The sequence below is a fragment of the Bacillus rossius genome, chromosome 11 (assembly GCF_032445375.1).
Source record: "Bacillus rossius redtenbacheri isolate Brsri chromosome 11, Brsri_v3, whole genome shotgun sequence".
NCBI classification, from domain to species: Eukaryota; Metazoa; Arthropoda; class Insecta; order Phasmatodea; family Bacillidae; genus Bacillus; species Bacillus rossius.
This window is the reverse complement of record NC_086338.1, coordinates 26,658,346-26,677,516: the sequence shown is the minus strand read 5'-3', so window position 1 is coordinate 26,677,516 and position 19,171 is coordinate 26,658,346. Positions and strand designations below refer to the sequence as shown.

The window sequence follows — 19,171 nt, the reverse complement described above, 5'->3', positions numbered from 1 at the left end:
CGACTTTAAACGCTTGGCAGTTTGTCTGTTAACAATCTGCGTCTGTGAATTTGGAATAGTCGGGTACAGTGGTTTTCACGTCAAAGTGCTCTCCTGACTGGCATGTGAACAGATTGGCAGGGTGTTTTAATTTTACCTTTCTGCAGGAAACTGTGTAAAAAATTCTAAATCTCTTTTCGTACGAAAAGAAAATACAGTTCAGGCAATGACGGAAGACTATTTTTCAAAACTAATCACACATCTGAACCATTATTTTAGACCCTCTTGACTTACCCAAAAACTGGTTTTTCAGGCTGCTTTATCTTATAATCATGGGATACATGTGACACATGAATTAGGTCTTGCGCTGGACCTTGCTGTCAACTTTACACCAATAAAATTATAGGGTCACACCATCAAGTTCCGAGAGGCACATAAAATTCTGCAGGGTGTTTACACTTGTCAGATAAGCGTAATATGGCATGGCAGGATGCTTTTTTTTTTCCTATCTTACATCAGAACTGTCAGCTGTTACCTTTGAGCACAATTTTTGTTTTTTTAAAAAATGAAAGATGTTGACAAAGAGTGGGAAAATAAAACGAGTTTGAGGTTAACTCAACTCCACCAAATGTAACTGGAATAAAATAAAAGTTATAGATTTTGATGGTACAGTGTAATTATCGTACTTTATTATTGTTGCTATTATTATAATTTTTATTTAAACTTATAGAATTATGATGTTTACATTAGTGTTCTCAGACAGCCGTCATCGGTATAGTGACTATTATGCAGGAGCAATAGGCTCTGTACTAATCCTGGTTGAGAAGAGTCCAGTCCATAATGAAGCCTCTCCCCAGCAGAGTGTTCAATAAGCAAGAAGTATAATGAATTAAGTTTACTGTGCTGCGTAAAGTTTTACATGCTGTGTTGACTATGTAAGAATAGATCCCATTAAGTAAATTGTAACTAATTGTACCCTTAACATTCTAATGTAGACAATTCAAAATGCTGATTTGTCAGTAGCGGACAGGCATAAATTGAGATGAAGGTAGTGTGTAAACTTAAAAAATTTTGTAGTTGAAGGTAAAGCTTTGCCCCAAACAAAGAAACAGATAACGGAAACCAAAATTTAAAGTTAATGTTTTGTAGCTATTATGTACTTACTAAGCTGTCCTGAAAAATTTGCTTTTTGTGACATAGGTGGTGGTGTTTTTTAAGTGACAATATGTAAAGATCGACACGTGTTTTGAACTGACCAACTTTGACTTGGTTTCTTTCATCAGTTCTTAATGTTCTTGGCACTGGCTTGAAAAATTATTTAAGTTACATAGGTCTATTCTAATTATGCTGCCCCATTAGCCATGACAATTTTTATTCAAGTATGCAAAATTAATTTCAAATCAAATTAATTTAGGTATCATTGTTTGAAATTATCCGTTTTGATGCATGACATTTAAGTGTTTATTGTTTACTTCTATTATAAATGTTACAACCTCAGGAATAACTCGGTGTGTTCACTCTTCTTAGTGTGTACTGATTTTTTTTTTATTAATCTTAAATAAATTTTTAAATATATAAAACCATTTCAGATTTTGTTTGACTTATGTATAGTTACTAGTAAATTAACTTAATTATACTAGTCATAAAAAACATACCTTCTAAAATATAACTGTAAAATTTGTAACGCCACCATGTTGAAATAACTCACTATTAGGTGGGAGCTCATGACATTACAGTATTTGTGGCTAAGCAATCATTGTTTGATATACCATGAGGTGTGGGAACATGTCATTAGTAGTAAAGTCATAATAAGCTGTAAAAATTAATTGTCCCTTATTCTTGAATGTAACATTTTTATTTGGTAATATGATCTGTGTGGTATTCTCTTATGTTGCATCTTATTTAAGAGCTGTATTGATTGTTACTTACAAGTAAGTAAATATGTGTATTTTGAATGAATGAAATCATTTTGATATGATTTGACAGATGTGTTTAGTAAAAGCAGTTTAGTGACATTGGTTGGACGAGCTGTCCTGTGTGTCGCAGGAGAAGTCCCCGTACCTGCGTGAGAGAGAGCGCTCGCACGACCGCGAGGGACGAGACAAGCAATATCCTTTACCTGCTCGCACTCGTGCCAGCTGCTTTCAGGTGGCCGACGAACATTTCCCAGTTTGCTGCAATCAATTAAAACACAGCAATTATAATATTGTAATTATAAGGCCGCAAAGATTTGTTAAGCCTCAATGTTAGATAACAATGAGCCATTTTAATTTTAGCCTCCCCATTCTCCTTGTGTGGGCACCGGACCACCTGATATTTTGGAGTCGATTACGTGACAGTAACTCTTGGTTCTGAGACTGCTTTTTTTTTTTTTTTTTTTTTTTTTTGGAACTGTAAAATGTAGAATAAAAAGAAGTATATAAAATTGTTTGATATGGGGCAACAAGTATTTTTGCTAAGCTTGTTTTGGACGCCTGCATTGGTAGGGGGTTAACTGTGTAAGTGTAGTGGATGAGTCCTTGACTGCCGGCACTCGACGCTCCAGCGAGGGGAAGCGCAGGTGATGACGTGCAGCGAGTCTCGCCGCGCGGACGCTGCATCGTGCTGCGCTCGTCCGCTCGACCGCGAGCGGCCGACCTTTCAACTGATTATATTTTTAGTATTAAATGTGAATGTAATGTTTCCGCAAACTTTTATTTGTGTGAAGTAAGTTTTTTTTTTTAAATGCAGTTACAGCTGCAAGCTGAAGGGGTTATTTATTAGTTTTTTTTGTTTTAATTATATCCGTTCCTGTCAGAAACACCTGAGAAGCATTTTACATGAAAAATTTTTATGTTTTTCTTTACCTCTTTTTTTTCCCCCTCTTCTACAGAAATCTAGCTGTGTGTTGAAATAGATTGAAATTACACTGTTAGTGTGAAATAAGTGTCCTCAAACATGGCAGGAGACTTACAGATATTTTGTAAAGACCTTGATAAGAATATTGAATTAAAATTTTTTTTAAATATGATGATAAAAGTGATTTATGGAAAGACCAAGGACTGTATTCTAATGTGATTTTCGGTTCCAGAAAAAAGATCTCAAAATGTGAAAATTCATTGTCATCTGTACGTTGTTTTTTCCTTGCTGTATTATTAACATATTTCTTTTGCAAACAATTAACGTGCTCGAAGATTAGTTTTCCAGAATAGCAGTAAAATCGTTATTTGTTAAGGAATGGTTCTGTTCACAAGCCTCAAGCTTTGGTCTCTGGATGTGTATGTATTGAGTAATTTAGCTCATTAAATAATCTACACTGACCTCTAAGACACAATGACTTGTTAAGTAATGGAATTATTTAAATTACTTCTAACATATAGAATTTAGTATCATATTTCTTAAAGAAAACTATGACATATTTGGATTATTTACAAGAACAGGTTCCACAGAAAAGACTTGGTCAAAGAAAATTGTGTAATATTATAAATTGCTATGTTATAAATTTTACAAGTGAAAGACACTTGTAGTTCCATGGTATCATCTTATTAAGTTATTAACTTTAAAGCTGGTAGCATCCTTGACTTTTTTTTTTAATTCTTTAAGTAAGCTTACTTATCAAATAAAGTTTTTAATTTTTCAACCACTGTCATATGTTGCCAAAACTTTGACAAAACTTCATGTTCCTTTTGTAAACTAGATACTTGTAAAAATATAAATGCTCTAACTCGTGAAATAAGCTGTGACCTTCAGGCTAATTCAACTTAGGTATTTCCTTTACTATTTCAAAAACATTATGCTTAAATTTCCACTGATTATATGTTTTGTAAACATTATGGCCATGGGCTTGTAATTTCTTCTATTAATGCTGGAATTACAATAGCCCGGCGCGTGCGTCCGACGAATATCTATCTGTCGCACTTCCATTGGCCAGCACCAGAGCCTAGCTAACACATGACTTCATCTGTCATCAAAACATTTTCGCAAATCAGTGCAGCCAACAAGCATGGCTTAAAAGCATATTTATCCGGAAAAAAACGCCAAGTTAGAGAAGTATGATAAACATGGACATTGTAATCGGTAGTTTGATGGAAATTCATTGCATCTTTTCTCTCTCAGAGATTTATTTCAATTTTGTTTATTGTTTTGTTATACAAGAATTCATGTTCCTACACGTAATGTATTTAAAAACCTCTGAAAAATTCAGTCGTAATTAAGGCCTATGCAAATATTCATATTTTGGAATACAAATAATAAACTATTCGTATTTGATTTGACCTCGAATACTAACACTTCAAAAAAAACAAATATTCATTTCCTTACGAATATTTGACACAGAATACCTCATGAATTTGTTGACTACCATTGTTCATTGTTGAGGTTAAGTAATTTGTGCGATATAAATACCCCCCTTTTTTATGTCTTAATGGCTCATCATTATCAAAACATGAACAATACGTAACTTTTTAAAAATGCAACAGGTATTCAATTTTTTTTTTCCACTGCTGTCTCACTAAACAGTAATGAAAAAATTGTGTGAACGATTAAAAAAAGTCATATTTATCAATTCAACCTTGAAAACAAAATATTATTTGTATTTGATTCATCACAACCATGGACTTGAACACCACAAAACATGGACACACTGTTGTGTGGTGGCCCTTAAAAGAAGTAAACGTAATTCTTTCAAAGGCGTATAAATCAATAGTTATAATCGATATAACACCATGTGACACAGTAGCAGCTTTCTTACTGTATGTATTTATAATGAAACAAATTTTGCAGCTCAAAAATGTATAGTAAAAAAAGGTAAATAATGGTTTAAGATTACAAATGCAATTAGCAGAAATTGTGTTACCAATATTGCTGGACCAAAACACAGTTTACTGTGTTAACAGCTAAAACTTGAGAATAACTAGGGTTTAAATATGTAAATATGAGCTCATTTTATTTGGGAATTGAAAATTTTTAAATGAATGTATGTGTGTATGTATATATATATATATATATATATATATATATATATATATATGTGTGTGTGTGTGTGTGTGTATGTGTGTATGTATATATATATATATATATATATATATATATATATATATATATATATTTAATGGATTGCGTTAGATTTTACAGTATTTTGCCATTTGCGAAAATTTTCTGGTTCAGCATGTGGAGTAGCGCGTTCTGGAAAATAAGGTGAATAGGAACTGATATGAAAGGTTGGTTGGTTTGTTTAGGTTTTAGGTTAAGTTAATATTGGTTAGCTGCATAATTTTAAAAAAATTATGTTTTATTTCATAATTTAAATATTTTAAACATATAATTTCATATAATTACTGTAGATGACTTAACCTAACCAACTTTTCACTTTATATTGTTTGTCTAATTTTCCATAAGTTTTTACGTGATATAAAAAAATTTTTTAGTTGGATTCCATCATTATTACTATTTGTATTCGAAAATAATTTTGTATTTGTATTTGATTCTAATAAAGAATTGATATTCACATAGGCCTAGTCATAATTGAATTGTTTGGGCGTGGTTTTAACAGCTGCACTGTTATAAAAAATGTAAGTACTAAACTACTGAAAACAAGCTCTACAGACTTGTATTCTGGTAACATTTGACTGACCCAACCTACCATACGTATAATCCATCCATCTGTCAAAAATATAAGTTTGCCAAACTTTTGACGGACATACGGATGGAGAGAGAGGCCGAATTTTTGTCGCAGTTTGATTGGTTGCACTTCACGTGATTTAAAAACAGGTGACAAATGGAAGGGATGGGCTATTGTAATTCCAGCTTAATTTGTAAAATATTGAGTGATATTTTAAGTGTTAGCAAACTTATTGTGGAACATAAGTTATTAGCACTGTGTAGTGTTTTGTATGTAAATCGTAACTTGTAGTTAGTCATTTACCCTGAAACCTAGCTCTGTTTGAACCTATATTTCATAGCTGTTGCAGAAAATCTTCTGTGCGTGTGTCTTTTATTTTTAATATCATATTGGTCTGTGTGTGTGTTTATTTAGCTAAAAAAAAAAAAAAATTTACTGTTTACCTATGATTACAACTATGAGCAAAAATTAGTGGATATCTAGGACGGGCCTTCAGGATAATGTTTTATCATTCCCATTTCAGTCATGCTTTTGCAAGCTCAACAAGCCAGCTCAGAGATCACAACCATAAAACAAGATGAAAATCAGTAATGCTATGAGCACTTACCATGTTGAACTTTAGGTTATGATGATGAGGTAAATGAAATGAATGAAATGATAAAAATATATTTTTAAAAATTTTATGGTACTTCAAATTGTTTTTTTATGAATTTCTTGATTTTTTAATCTGTGGATTTAAAGTCATGTAATTTTTCATTTATTTTAAGAGTGAAAATTGTTCAGTTTCGTAATAAACACTGTTTGAACTATTAGATTGGAGTTTTATTTACTGTGATTGAATGAATCGTGAGTGTTGAGGTGATTTGAAGGTAGGCCTACAAACATTCGAAGTTGGCCTGTTTTCAAGATATTACAGTTTGGATTCCCTCCCCCTCACTGGTTGATAGTAGGTACTGCTAAGTAATTTTCATTGAAATCAAACTCAAGGTGGTTGTTTTGCATTTGTGCTCTGGGCTGTTTGAAGGTGCAGCGAAGGTTCTATGAGCTTATCCGGTCGTGCCTAGAGCTGGCACTCTGCTATGTCCCGGAGCTCTGACAACACTCCTCAGTAGTGCTGAGACATGGAGTAATTGTACACCTGAGTGGTACCAAGACACTCTAACCAAGTGGTGGTGGTGGTTTAGTGAGCGAACACGTCTAACCAATTTCTTCTTCGTGGCAAGGGCCTTCTGTACAGTAGGTATGGTCCTAGTGATATGTTTATTGCAGCAGTTAGGAATAACGGGGCATCATCGACGATTTATTCTTGTGACAGTCCAGTTCCGTTATGTTTCGAGTGGGCGATGGATATACATCTGTTGCTGACATACTGTCCAGTGTGCTCTTGTAACCATCGCACAACCTGACCGAACCATCACTTTTTACGATTGGCACCATTGGTGTAGCCCACCTTGAGAACGACACTGGTTCAAACTTACCTCGTTTCACCTGATGGTCTATTTCTGCACTTATCCTTTCCCTCAGTGCAAAAGCTACAAGTCTACATTTCCAGTAAACTGGACTGCTTCCTGGACACCTCTGGTCCAACATACTTCCCAAACTCCTCCGTCTGAAATGTGTTGGGTATGTTTTTCCTCTCCAAGGAACTTAATAAAGCTGGTCTTTTTTAATGTTTTATACCTCACCATTTCCATGACTATTGCATCCATTATATAATTCAGAATCCAGTAGAAATTTCAAAAGGGTACGTCCACTTTTGGGGGGAATCAAAGAATGTTAAGAGGTACTCAAATTTTCCCATGTCTATACAATGGAACGGCCAGGGGCGTAGCCAGGGGGGGGTTTTAGGGGTTCAAACCCCCCCCTTAGCACCAAATCTTTAATTAATTTCCTATTCATCACTCAAACAAAGTTCATATTAAAATTAATAAAATTTTTACCATTACAATATTTAAATTTAAGAACCGAAAACTGCTAAAATAGCACTATTTTACACCTTACAATCCAAATTTTTCCGGGGGAGGACCCCCGGACCCCCCGCTTTAATACGGCGGGTGGGGGGGGGCAGCTTCTTAACACCCCCCATACACAAATCCTGGCTACGCCACTGGGAACGGCTGTGACGCTTCTGGATTACCTTATTAAAATTATGCGAGTGCATGCAAATTCATAGCAGACAGGGGCTAAAATAAATTATATTTTGTAGTAACATTGCTTTTCGGGCAACATTTTTTGATTTATCAGAAGTTAATGTTATAGAAGTGAAGGAAATACCAATATCCTAGTTCTTTAAGCCATTCAATTTCAGCTTCAATTGAAGATGATTTAGTTTTAAGAAAAACTTCCGTGGAGGAGGCATACAGGTTTCCTTAGTTATTTACTGGAGATTTATTTTGGAGTAAACCTAGACATGTGATTTAAATGGTGTTCCTTTCTTCTTGTGCCCACGTGTACAACATCCACTGCACGGCAGTGTGTGGGACGCCCTGAGAGCCTACTGCGTGCCCAACGGTGAGAGCGAGCCAGGTCTTGGCAACTGGTGGGTCTTAATCTCGCTCCCACACGGGTGACATCACACCCCGAGAGGAATCTCTGCCGGGTCCGTTCCCTTTCGTTCAGTGGCACCCATACAGTAGTTCTCAAGCCCTCTAGCCCAGACCTCAAAACAGAATAATAATTGTTAACTATACATCCACTGAATACTTAAAAGGAACTAGTTCAAGAAACTTAACATTAAAAAATGTAATATCAATTGAAAAAATATTTTATTTCATAAAAAATATCCAACTCAACAATTCCTGTATGGACTTTAACACAAATAAGCTTTAGAAAAAAAATTTAAGTCACAGTTCAATACATTAAGTTATCAATCCATGTAACAATTACAATTTTGTTAATAAAATAGCATATTTGAAAACCCAACTGGTATCCATAGATCACCCTGACATTACTGTTTTCCAAAAATTTATAAAACCACATTATAATTAACATTAAAGCTTAGACTGTATACAACAATTTTTCTGTATAAGTTATTTTACATTCATATGATCATTTACTAAATATATATCTTTAATAATCAACAAATAACACTGCCTAATCAAAAAAATTCCATTGTAAAATAACAACAGCAAAATGTCAATGTATACCACCACTAATACACAGAAAATATGACTAGAAAAAATTGTCAACAGCTTAAAGCTATTTGTAAAATATAACCAATATGATTCTTATGAAGCATAGCACTTCAGTTATGTAGCAGATACAACAGTAAACTTCAAACTCCACACGTGTTTATCAAATTATAAACTTGTTTAACTTCTTCAAATAAAGAAAATATTCTTTTAATGATCATCAACCAAACAGAGAGTTATAACTTTAAGTCTTATAAAATAAAATACAAAAATGAAATTTTATGTGTTGCAAGTATTATGGTATAAGCAACATGTTTATAGCACATTAAATCAAAAGTTATAACAAGCTGGACTAGTAAGACAAAAACAGAGAATCTTTTATTTTTAATTAAGAAATAATCAAAATGCTTTACTTTGGACCAGTTTTCTTGGGCAACAGACTATACAGAATCAAAGTTGATGTTAATGCAGACATTCATGAAGTCACAAAACCTTTTTAAAAGCTTACTTTTTCAATCAACCCTTCAATTTAATGAGCCAAATAAAAGCTACATTTGAACTCAAAGCCATTGTTTTAACTTTTTTACTGAAGGAATATGAGTCAGGTCCAAGGTCCAGTCTAATTACTAAAAACCTAAAGAACATTAATTATTGCTCTGATTATCATGTCTCAAGTCGATAGGTACATTCAAGGGGTAGCAACTAAAATGTATGACGAGGTTCCCTGTTGGCTATCAAGTTTGTGCTACTGTTCAGCACATAATATTTGGTAAAAAAAAATGGTAGTGCTTAAGTTTTGTAATATAATCATATGTTTAAAATTTAACAAAAAAAAAAACTCTATAAACGATTTCATTATTTCAGGTTCTGTAAGAAAAAAATTTTACATAAAAATAAGAAAATTATAGAGCTTTTTTCATAATTGCATGTGTTAGTTGGTGTCATCGTTCTTCCTGTGTTTGCTTTGTAACTGCAGAAGCGGAATAATGTAGCCCATGCCCAGAAAAACTCACCAGTGTTTTGTTGAGCTATGTGAAAACAGCACAATACAAATGTATTACAAGTTCTATAAAAAATATTACAGTTCATATATATATATATATATATATTTATATGTGTCGTATGTATATTTATGTATGTGTATGCTGTGGAAATTAAGTGTTATGACTGAACCATGTGCCAGACGTGATACGTCACACGTGTGCCAACTTGGTTTTTGAAAATTGGATTCGTGCGGAGGACGAACCAGACCCCTCGCCTTAAGAGAGTGGCACTTTAACTACGACTACCAAAGGTGCAGTGAAGCCCTAGATTAGCGGATTTTCGAAAAAAATAAAACCCAGCAAATTCTGTTTTTGAGCAGTGCAGATGTTCCTCGCCAAAGTCCGAAAAGGCACTTTGAAATTCAGACAGGATTATAAAATACTCGGTAGTTAGAAGACAGATGAATTCCAGCAACATCATATGGTAAAACTTATTAAAAACTAGAAAAATGGTGACATGAATGCTCAGAAAATCAAATGTAACACCTAACCTTGAAATTTAATATTACTCTTTGTCTCCACAACATGCTACATGTAAACAAATTACTCAAGAATAAAATCGTTAAGGTAATTAACTACTTGGAATATTACAACGTCCTTCCGTGAAAGCATTAGCAAAGTATATTGAATAATTAAACCCAGTTCCAGAATTACATAAATGGTTTCATGAAAACCGGCTAATCTAGACTATTAACAAAGCGTAAGTTGATAATTTGGACTGTCGTAAATCAGCAGAACTGACCGGTGCCGGTCACTACAGTACTACAGCATTGCAGTCGTGTTGGAGAGTGATGTTACAGTATAGGCTTGCACATAGTTTCTGCTACACCATATCATGAAAAGTTTGTTGATTCAATCACATTATTATGTAAAATCTTAACTTCTGGTCTGGCACCAATACAAAGCTGTCTGCAAGTTAAGAGATGCAAATGTAAGCTGGGAAGTACAACCATCTGGCCATGCAAGAGCAGAAGACAGAACTTCAGGAAGACGGAGTAGACAAGCATCAACATCAAGTACTGATGCAATGCCACCACAAAGGCCTCCTAGATCTTCAAAGTCAGATCAGAAGAGCAACTGCCATTTAACCAAACTCCTGCCAGAGACCCAGCTTCAACCACATGGAGCCACCACAATTTCACATTATCCCAGTCATTCATCTATCACTCAGAAAATTCAACAAGAGCTACTTCACACACTGCACAGCCATATGCACCACAGAGGCAGTATTAAGCATGGAAGCAAGTCATGCCCGTTGAGCAATGACAGAGTAGAGGGATACCATCCCCTAGGATGAGCAATCTGCAATGCCCAACTGAGACTACATACCCAAATGTCACACGAAATGTAAAGACTTAGAACAAGAGCAGAGTGAGCCAAGTTTAATGGTTAATGCTGCAGAAGAATTTGAAGGTTGACGGATCGAATCTCCGGCGCCACGATACCTCCCATTTTTGTCTTGTAAAAATTAATGCGGTGCACGACACTAGCGCTCCCTAGCTTCCTAAATTAGAACCAAGATGCGGTCGCCCGAGCAGACCACGCTCCACGTGATGTCAACAACCACCTGAGGATTCCTTCCATGTGGCTCCTGGCCACGCCCCACCCGGCCACGTGGTGCCATGCCCACCTGCTGCCACACCCACTTGTTTGATTGTTTACAGTGTCACAGGATTCCTTCGCACCCCCTACTTGAAAGTTAACACAAAAGGTTTCTTTAGGGAAGAGGGTTGCCTTTCGGCCTTAGCAGCTGTCCAGTGATTTATGGAAACACTGTTTATATGCATACCAGCAGTAGTGATGGTGGTGGTAATGTCACTGTAAAATTAAAATATATTACTTGCAATACACTTTTTCTGTGCTTGGAAAGCTATCGGAGCACTCGTAGGATGGAAATCATGAACAGCAATGGGTCAAATCAATCCTAAAGCAACTCAAAGATGAGGAACCAAAAATGAATATAGACCATTTTACTACGGAACAGCAATATTATGAAAATATAATGGCATAGAGAAATGGCTAAATGTGTATCTCATGTGGCTAGATGTATGATTCTTATTATGTACATATGAAAAAAAAATATATATATATATATTTTTACATACATCACAAGCTTTCATGGTAAATTATGTAATGTGAATTTGCAACATGCAAGCCAAGATATTTCTGAGAAAAACACACATAAAGTAATGACTGTGGCAAATACATAACTAGTACATATACACACTTGAGGTGGCAACACCTCTGAGATCATGCTCATGAAGTAGGTAATGTCTTTGCCCCACAAGTACATTCACAATGTCACACTGCTGTCACACGACTGTTTGGTTCTTTTTTAACATGAAAAATGTACAATTCGTAGACTGTAGCACACAACATAAAAACACATACTATTATAAAACCATTAACGGAAATACAAATATTCAAAAATTAACCTTCTTCAAACCTTCACATGGCTTAATGATTTTGAGACAGACCACATACAAGATTCAGTTCACATTCTCTGGCTTGGTTGTTGTTGAGTTTGGTTGGTCACACATGTGAACCGTGACCCGATGCAACACCATGATGGTGATGAGCGTTGATGCCCAGTCAAACTCGCACCATCACAATGCTTCAGCTACGTGACACTGCCCCTCCCTGGCAGTGAGACTGGACGCTGGCTCTCTCTCTCTCTCTCTCTCTCTCTCACGCAGCCAGCATCAGCTGCCCCTCGGCAGGACGGCCAGCTGCATTTCCACGCACGACTCTACACTTCCGTAGAGATTTCCAACAGTTTCTGTGCTAGGGCAGCATCCTGTACTTTGCCTTTATCCTCTGCAAAGCTGTCTGTGAAGTCTGCGGTGAAACTGAGTTTTTGAGGGGTGACCGGGAGCCACCCTTTATTTTTTTTTCCATCTGTTTATGTATCTCAAGTAGAAGTGTTGTTTTCTCATCCAAAAACTGTTCATCACTACATAAACATGAAAGATCAATCAACCTTTCATACGTATTTCGAAAACGTTGCTGAGCTGATAAAATGCCACTTCTTTGTGATGGTTCACTGGTTGAAACTTCCACAGTCTGGTCACAGTTGTTCCAAGATTGCGAAGAATGGATGGTTAAAATGTCTGCATCATGTCCTTCACTCAGGTTGCACGTGTCCCGAGTTGTTGTTGGTGTTGTTGTTGTTGTTGGTGGTGTTGGTGTTATTTTTGTATGTGATTGACAAGTTAAAATTTGTAGGCCATGTTCTTCAGTCATGTCACAGGTTGGTTGGGTTTTATCTGGATCACCATTTTTGGAGGTTGGGGCTGCTGTTGAAGAAGAATTTATGACTCCTGTCACGGTGAAGTAGCCATGATCAGAATCAAGTGTGATGTACGGACTGTTGATATATGCAGAGTTCAGCCGAAGAAAACTATAAGCAGGTAAAAATTCAAATATTGCACACATATGCTTGCAAGGAAATCTATATTTCATGAAGTCAATGCAATTGCAGGTAGCATCACTAAAATCAACGCAGTGGAACATAGTTTTATCTGTACAACTTTGAACAGCAAAAATACTATCCGTAACTTCTGTAATGGAGTCTTCACTAAACTCAGATCTGGCTGCACTTATTCCAGCGAGAATGTGTTTTATGAAGTGCTTCGGCCTGTTCATCAGATACGAAGGTATCTCTGAACTGAAATTATTAGAAGAAGAATTCTTATAGCAATATTCTCTGTATAAATCTGGTAAATAGCTGTTTATAACTGTCTTGAGCATCCCAGTGAGAGATTTGTCAGAGTTGTAACACAGATATGAATGCTTCAGCACTTTATTTTGGCTTTCAATACCATTATTAACATGGACTATTGTCTCAAAATCTTTGTCACTGAAGGCCTGTACCCATCTGGGTGCTTCAGGTAGCCAATGAGTAGCAAAATAGTGTGATGCGTTAGGATTTCCTTGCATGACGATGCTGGTGTTCATTTCTCCTACATTGCAGTCAAACTCACTTTTGTCAACTGAAGCTGCAATAGTGCGCCACATACTGAGAATCTCTTCCGCATCACCACACGCTACATTACCACTCTCCCCAACCCACCTTACCCAGGCTTGTTCCCTGTGAAATGCACACAAGTATATGGTGCTTTCAGGGAAGGTGTTTTCAATTGCACCAATTTCCATCTCACTGGAATCTGTCATCCAGAATTGTGGTTGCCATTCTGGAAGCCATTCCTTGAATACATTTAATGCTTCTGTGATTAATGTGGTGTTTTCAGACTGCACAACAAAAGTACCAACAACAATGTAGCCAACATTGGTCTTGACTGCTATAAAGAACAGTGGCAAAGCATACTTAATAGTTTTATAGGCTGCATCCAGCAGGCACATTCTACCATACCGCAACATTAACTTCTGTTGCCACTTTGTCTGGTGGCAAAACAGCAGAGTGTGCACACCACCAGCAGAAACAACTTCATAGGGCCGGAAAAAAAATAGGTCATCATTATCTTGAATTTTCCATTCGTTGATGGTTTCCTGCAGTACTTCTTGATCGATTAGGTCTCTTTTCTGGGAAAAGATTGCACGGAACACATGTGCAGTAATTACATATTCTTTTGGAGAAAAGGCTTTACTTTGCTTCTTTAATTCTTTGTCGCCAGAAAACTTGCTTCGTACATATTGATCAAGTAGCAATTTCACTTCCCTCGTGGCCGTGATGCCTTGCTCTACTAGTCTTTCAATTTCGGATACAAGCTCTGGATGAATGATTTGCTGGCGCCGCCGTGCAATTGCTACGGAAGGTTTGCCATAAGGTGTTATGGGATGGTTGTGACTGTCTTCAGAGCTGACACTGATGTAGAAGCGATGGTAGCTGATTACGGAAGACTTTTCTTTCAGTGCTACTCTGAGTTTACGTGCCATCTGAAAGAAATATAACTACATCAGTTATAATATGAAACATTCACAAGAATCAAACAACACTAAAAGCACAAAGTTTATAAACAAGAAAAAAATTAATTTCAGTGGGTATTTTCATTCTTTTTAATTTTGTAATGTGCACTGTACAATGATTCTGTGCTCCATTTTTTTTGCAAAATCAAATTAAATAAGTGTTGCAAGGAAATACGTAAATTATTATTTCACACGGGTGACTACAACTATCACGATAATCACACCAGTTCCTAGGTGTTGACTTTAACAAGTAGCCAAAGCTAAGTTCTATGACAAGTCGATCCAAAAAATGTAGCACAGGCGCAACCTAAATATTTAATAGGCCTAATCCTCCAACCAATAAACCACTTCAGCTCGTAGCCACCAACTGCTTGTAGCTGTCCTCGCGGCAGGTCGCCTACCAGGCGACGGCTGGGTGAGAGAGGGAGGCAAGACGGAGAGGAGTTGGAGGGGGGTGCAAATATGTCACATGCAAGGAGGGGAAAAGAGGCAAACGGCTGCAGCGGATGGTCTATACATGAATAAATAAAAGCAATAACCATGAGCGGTGACACTGCTCACTAATATTTATTTAAAATCTAATTCATTTCAACTAAATAAAACAGCCACAAAAAACTTTTCATTCACTATAATGTTTTAACAGTGTAAAGTACTAAGTGATTGTTGTAATGTAAAAGTATTTTAAATATCCTTGGTAAAATCCAGTGGCGTAGCGTGGGTGGGGCGGAGGGGGCGGCCCGCCCCGGGCGGCAGCCCGCAGGGGCGGGTCGCCGGTGAAGCGGGTTGAGATCTCATCTATGATTCATTCATTACATGTGTCAGACACACTATAATGTTCAATTTTTATCTAAAATTTTGCGCACCAACTATTTTTTGATATTTATTTAAAAGAAAAACTGCGAAATCACTGACAGAGCTCTTTATAACATTTGTTTGTTTACATACGAACGGCAACATCGCATCACGCCGCGCCGCCCGGCGCGCGCGAGCCGAGTTGAGCGGCACTCCTTATTATGTTAATTACTCATACAAAATCTTTTGTTTCACGCGTCGGCCCGTGTCGATGCCTCTCTTTCGCACTCATTGAATTTAGTACTACGCATTGTACTGTAAAGTTTGACCTTAACCCAGGGCAAACCAAACAACTTCCGCAAACCGGGACACAGTAAAACTCCTATATTGCCCCGTACCGCGAGCGCAGGTAAACCCAAAAAAATATTAAAACCCAAACTAATAGCAGGCTTAAAAAATACTAATAAGGTTGCGAACAGTGAGAGGAGGCAGCAAGTTAAAAAGATGCAAAATTTATATGACAACATTTAATAAATATATATATCATAAAATCGTTTCATCACAAATCGACGCATTTATCATAAAATACATACCCTATTACTACTTATAAAAATATAGCTATATAATAATACTAAAAAAATACTTTAACAATTCCCCCAAAAAATTATAATTTGATCATATATTTTGGAGCTCCGAAAATTAAATATAATTACCAAAAAGGCATTAAAAATATATAAGAACATATTAATACAAATACAAATATAGATACGCACGGGCGTATCACCGCTGTAAATATCAATTAACATAGGCGAAACCTAGCAAAAAATTGGCACACCTTAACATGCAAATAAACATACCAAAAATTTAGCAAATTACAAATTATGGGTTTACAAGCCTTCTCAGTTAAGTCATTTTCTAACGGTCGACGCCTTTTTTCTTCTAGGTCTGGCAGGGATTGGGTGAAACACGCTGAACGTAAAATCCCAGTTTCAGTTTTATTAGTTGTTCGCTCAGGGACTTCAACGAAAGGCGGTACCCGAAAACTAACCAAAGAGTGGTTCTACAAACCATCATCTAACGGCGAAAAGGTTCTCCGAACATGGATGGTGTACTCGCCTTTGAAGCAATCCTTGTATTGTTTTTCTTGCAAGCTGTTTGGCAATTCCGGCTCTAACTTCGCATCTGAAGAAGGATTCAACAAATGGTGGAAGCTAAATCCAAGAATAGGAGACCATGAAAATACCCTGGGCCATGAACAGAGCTTCTTGAAATGGAAGGAGTTGGAAGTTCGCCTGAACTGTAAAGCAACCATCGATCAGAAACAACAAGAAGTTTTCGAAAGTGAGGAGAAGTGGAGGGATGTACTGTACAGGTTGCTGAATATTATCCAGTTCTTAGCCAAACAGAATCTGGCCTTCAGAGGACATCGAGAAGACATTCGAGGAGATGATAGTGTCAATCGCGGGAACTTTCTGGAGTTAGTGCACCTCCTAGCTAAATACGACCCTCTTCTAATGGAACACCTGACAAAGATAAAGCTGGGAGCAAGAGTCTCAGTTTCGTATCTATCTCCAGAAACCCAGAATGAATTTATAAACTTACTGGGACAGCAAGTTCGATCCACCATCATCCGTCGTATTCAAGAAGCTAAATATTATTGCGTAATCTTCGACAGTACACCAGACATCTCCCACAATGACCAAATGAGCCAAGTTCTGCGATACGTACATATCGAAGGAGAAAAAGTCGCCGTGGTAGAATCTTTCATTGAATTCTTCGAACCAAAAGGAAAAAATGCAGAAGATCTCAGCAACGATATAATCGCGAAGATAACATCAGACGGACTGGACATACAGAATCTGAGAGGACAGGCTTATGACAATGCTGCCACAATGTCAGGGATCCACAATGGAGTTCAAGCCCGGATTAAAGCACTGAATCCGAAAGCTATATTCGTTGCATGCACAAACCACTCACTAAACTTGGCTGGGGTACACGCTGCTTCTGAATCAGTGGATTCCGTGACGTTTTTTGGAACTCTGGAGAAGCTGTTTGCCTTCTTTTCCGCATCAACTGTTCGATGGAACGCTTTGGTTGCCGTCACAGGTCAAGCAGTAAAACGAGTCACTGAAACGCGCTGGAGCGCTAGACATGTAGCTGTCAAGATGCTTAAAAATAAGTTTGAGGTAGTTCTTGAGGTACTGGAACAATTAACAGATTCATCTCAAACTTCCGAAACAAGATCGGGAGCCAGTCTTCTCCTGACAGCCATGCAGTCATTTAACTTCCTAACTTTTCTTGGCTTTTGGGCTGCAGTGCTACCTGAAGTAGATGACGCACAGATTTACCTGCAGCAACGAGGACTAAGTGCGGATAAGTGTGCTCAGAAACTCTGCGCTTGAAAACCCTCTTAGTGCAAAGTAGAGACTGTTTCGTGCAAGAAGCAATTGACTTTGCTAAGGCTCTCTGCGAAAAACTCGGAATCGAACTCAAAACGAGAAGAATTCGCAGGAAAAAACGCATGCATGGCGATGAATCTTCTGAAGATGCAGCTTTGTCTCACTAACAGGAAATCCGTCGAGAGATTATCGCATCATTCGACAAGATCATTCAAGAAATGATGACTCGATTCCAGCAAATTCAAGAAATATCGGACAGTTCGGATTTTTGATGCCAGCGAAACTTTTGGACAACAAGTTCGAGTGTGATCTTTCCCATGTATTAGAAGACATCGACAAGGACGAGTTTCAGATGGAGCGGAAGCGTCTTCAGTAGTTTGTTGTTGTTGCCTGTTCTGAATCAGAGGAAGATATAAGTGGTAAAGGACCACTGGAGCTCCTCCAGTTCATTCAAAAACTGAATCTCGGAATTTCGGTTCCAAATATAGTCATCTTGATTCGTATATATTTGACTTTGGCGATTAGTGTTGCAAGTTGTGAGAGAAGATTTTCGAAGTTGAAGCTAATAAAAAATCACCTCAGATCTACTATGAGCTCCGCTAGACTATCAAACTTGGCTATATTGTCGATTGAACAAGAATTGGCTGCTAATATTGATTTTGACAAAGTTATTTCTGACTTCGCTGCTCATAAGGCCCGTAGAATCCGCTTGTAAAACCGCTCATCCTATTTTAACTTCAATAAAAGGTACCTCATTGCATGTGAAATTTAATTTTAATTAAGCACCTATAGAATGGGGGCGGCAAAATGGGTCTCCCGCCCCAGGCGCCAAGATGGCACGCTACGCCACTGGTAAAATCAAAATAATATTTGTTCAAAAGACCTAGAGGTAGAAAAGTTGAATCACATTGGGAGGACATAGACCCAGCCCTGGTCCAGACATACTTCGTTAAACCCACTCCTGGTATAGACATGCTACACTGGTACACTCCTGAATGAGCCATGCTACCCTGAAACTATTCTGGTCCAGCCATGTTTCCCTGAAACCACTCATACACCAGCCATGCTACCCTGAAACCTCTTTTGGTCCAGGCATGTTTCCCTGAAACCAATCTTTGTCCAATAATGCTTCCCTGAAACAACTCCTGATCCAGCTATGCTTCTCTGAAACCATTCTTGGTCCTGCCATGCTTCCCTGTAACCACTTCTCATTCCAACATACCTCCCTAAAACACTTCTGTTACACCCATGCTTCCCTGTTACTACTTCTGATCCAGCAATGCTTCCCTGAAGCCACACTTG

General features: G+C 37.3%; 2 protein-coding genes across 4 annotated transcripts in view; one reads left to right on the top strand and one right to left on the bottom strand.

Moving 5' to 3' along the window:
• The window catches only part of LOC134536715 (THO complex subunit 2), a 188,786-nt gene extending 183,801 nt beyond the window's left edge, over positions 1 to 4,985 (top strand). For both annotated transcript variants that reach the window (XM_063376592.1, XM_063376591.1), the window contains exons 31-32: positions 2,026 to 2,087; positions 2,513 to 4,985. In XM_063376592.1, the coding sequence (XP_063232662.1) occupies positions 2,026 to 2,087; positions 2,513 to 2,543 (93 nt within the window). In that variant the 3' untranslated portion in view covers positions 2,544 to 4,985. The remainder of the gene's footprint in view (positions 1 to 2,025; positions 2,088 to 2,512) is intronic.
• A 3,341-nt stretch (positions 4,986 to 8,326) lies between these two features.
• Positions 8,327 to 19,171, bottom strand: part of LOC134536714 (uncharacterized) — a 30,277-nt gene continuing 19,432 nt past the window's right edge. For both annotated transcript variants that reach the window (XM_063376589.1, XM_063376590.1), the window contains exon 4: positions 8,327 to 14,648. In XM_063376589.1, coding sequence (XP_063232659.1) covers positions 12,537 to 14,648 — 2,112 coding nt within the window. In that variant the 3' untranslated portion in view covers positions 8,327 to 12,536. The remainder of the gene's footprint in view (positions 14,649 to 19,171) is intronic.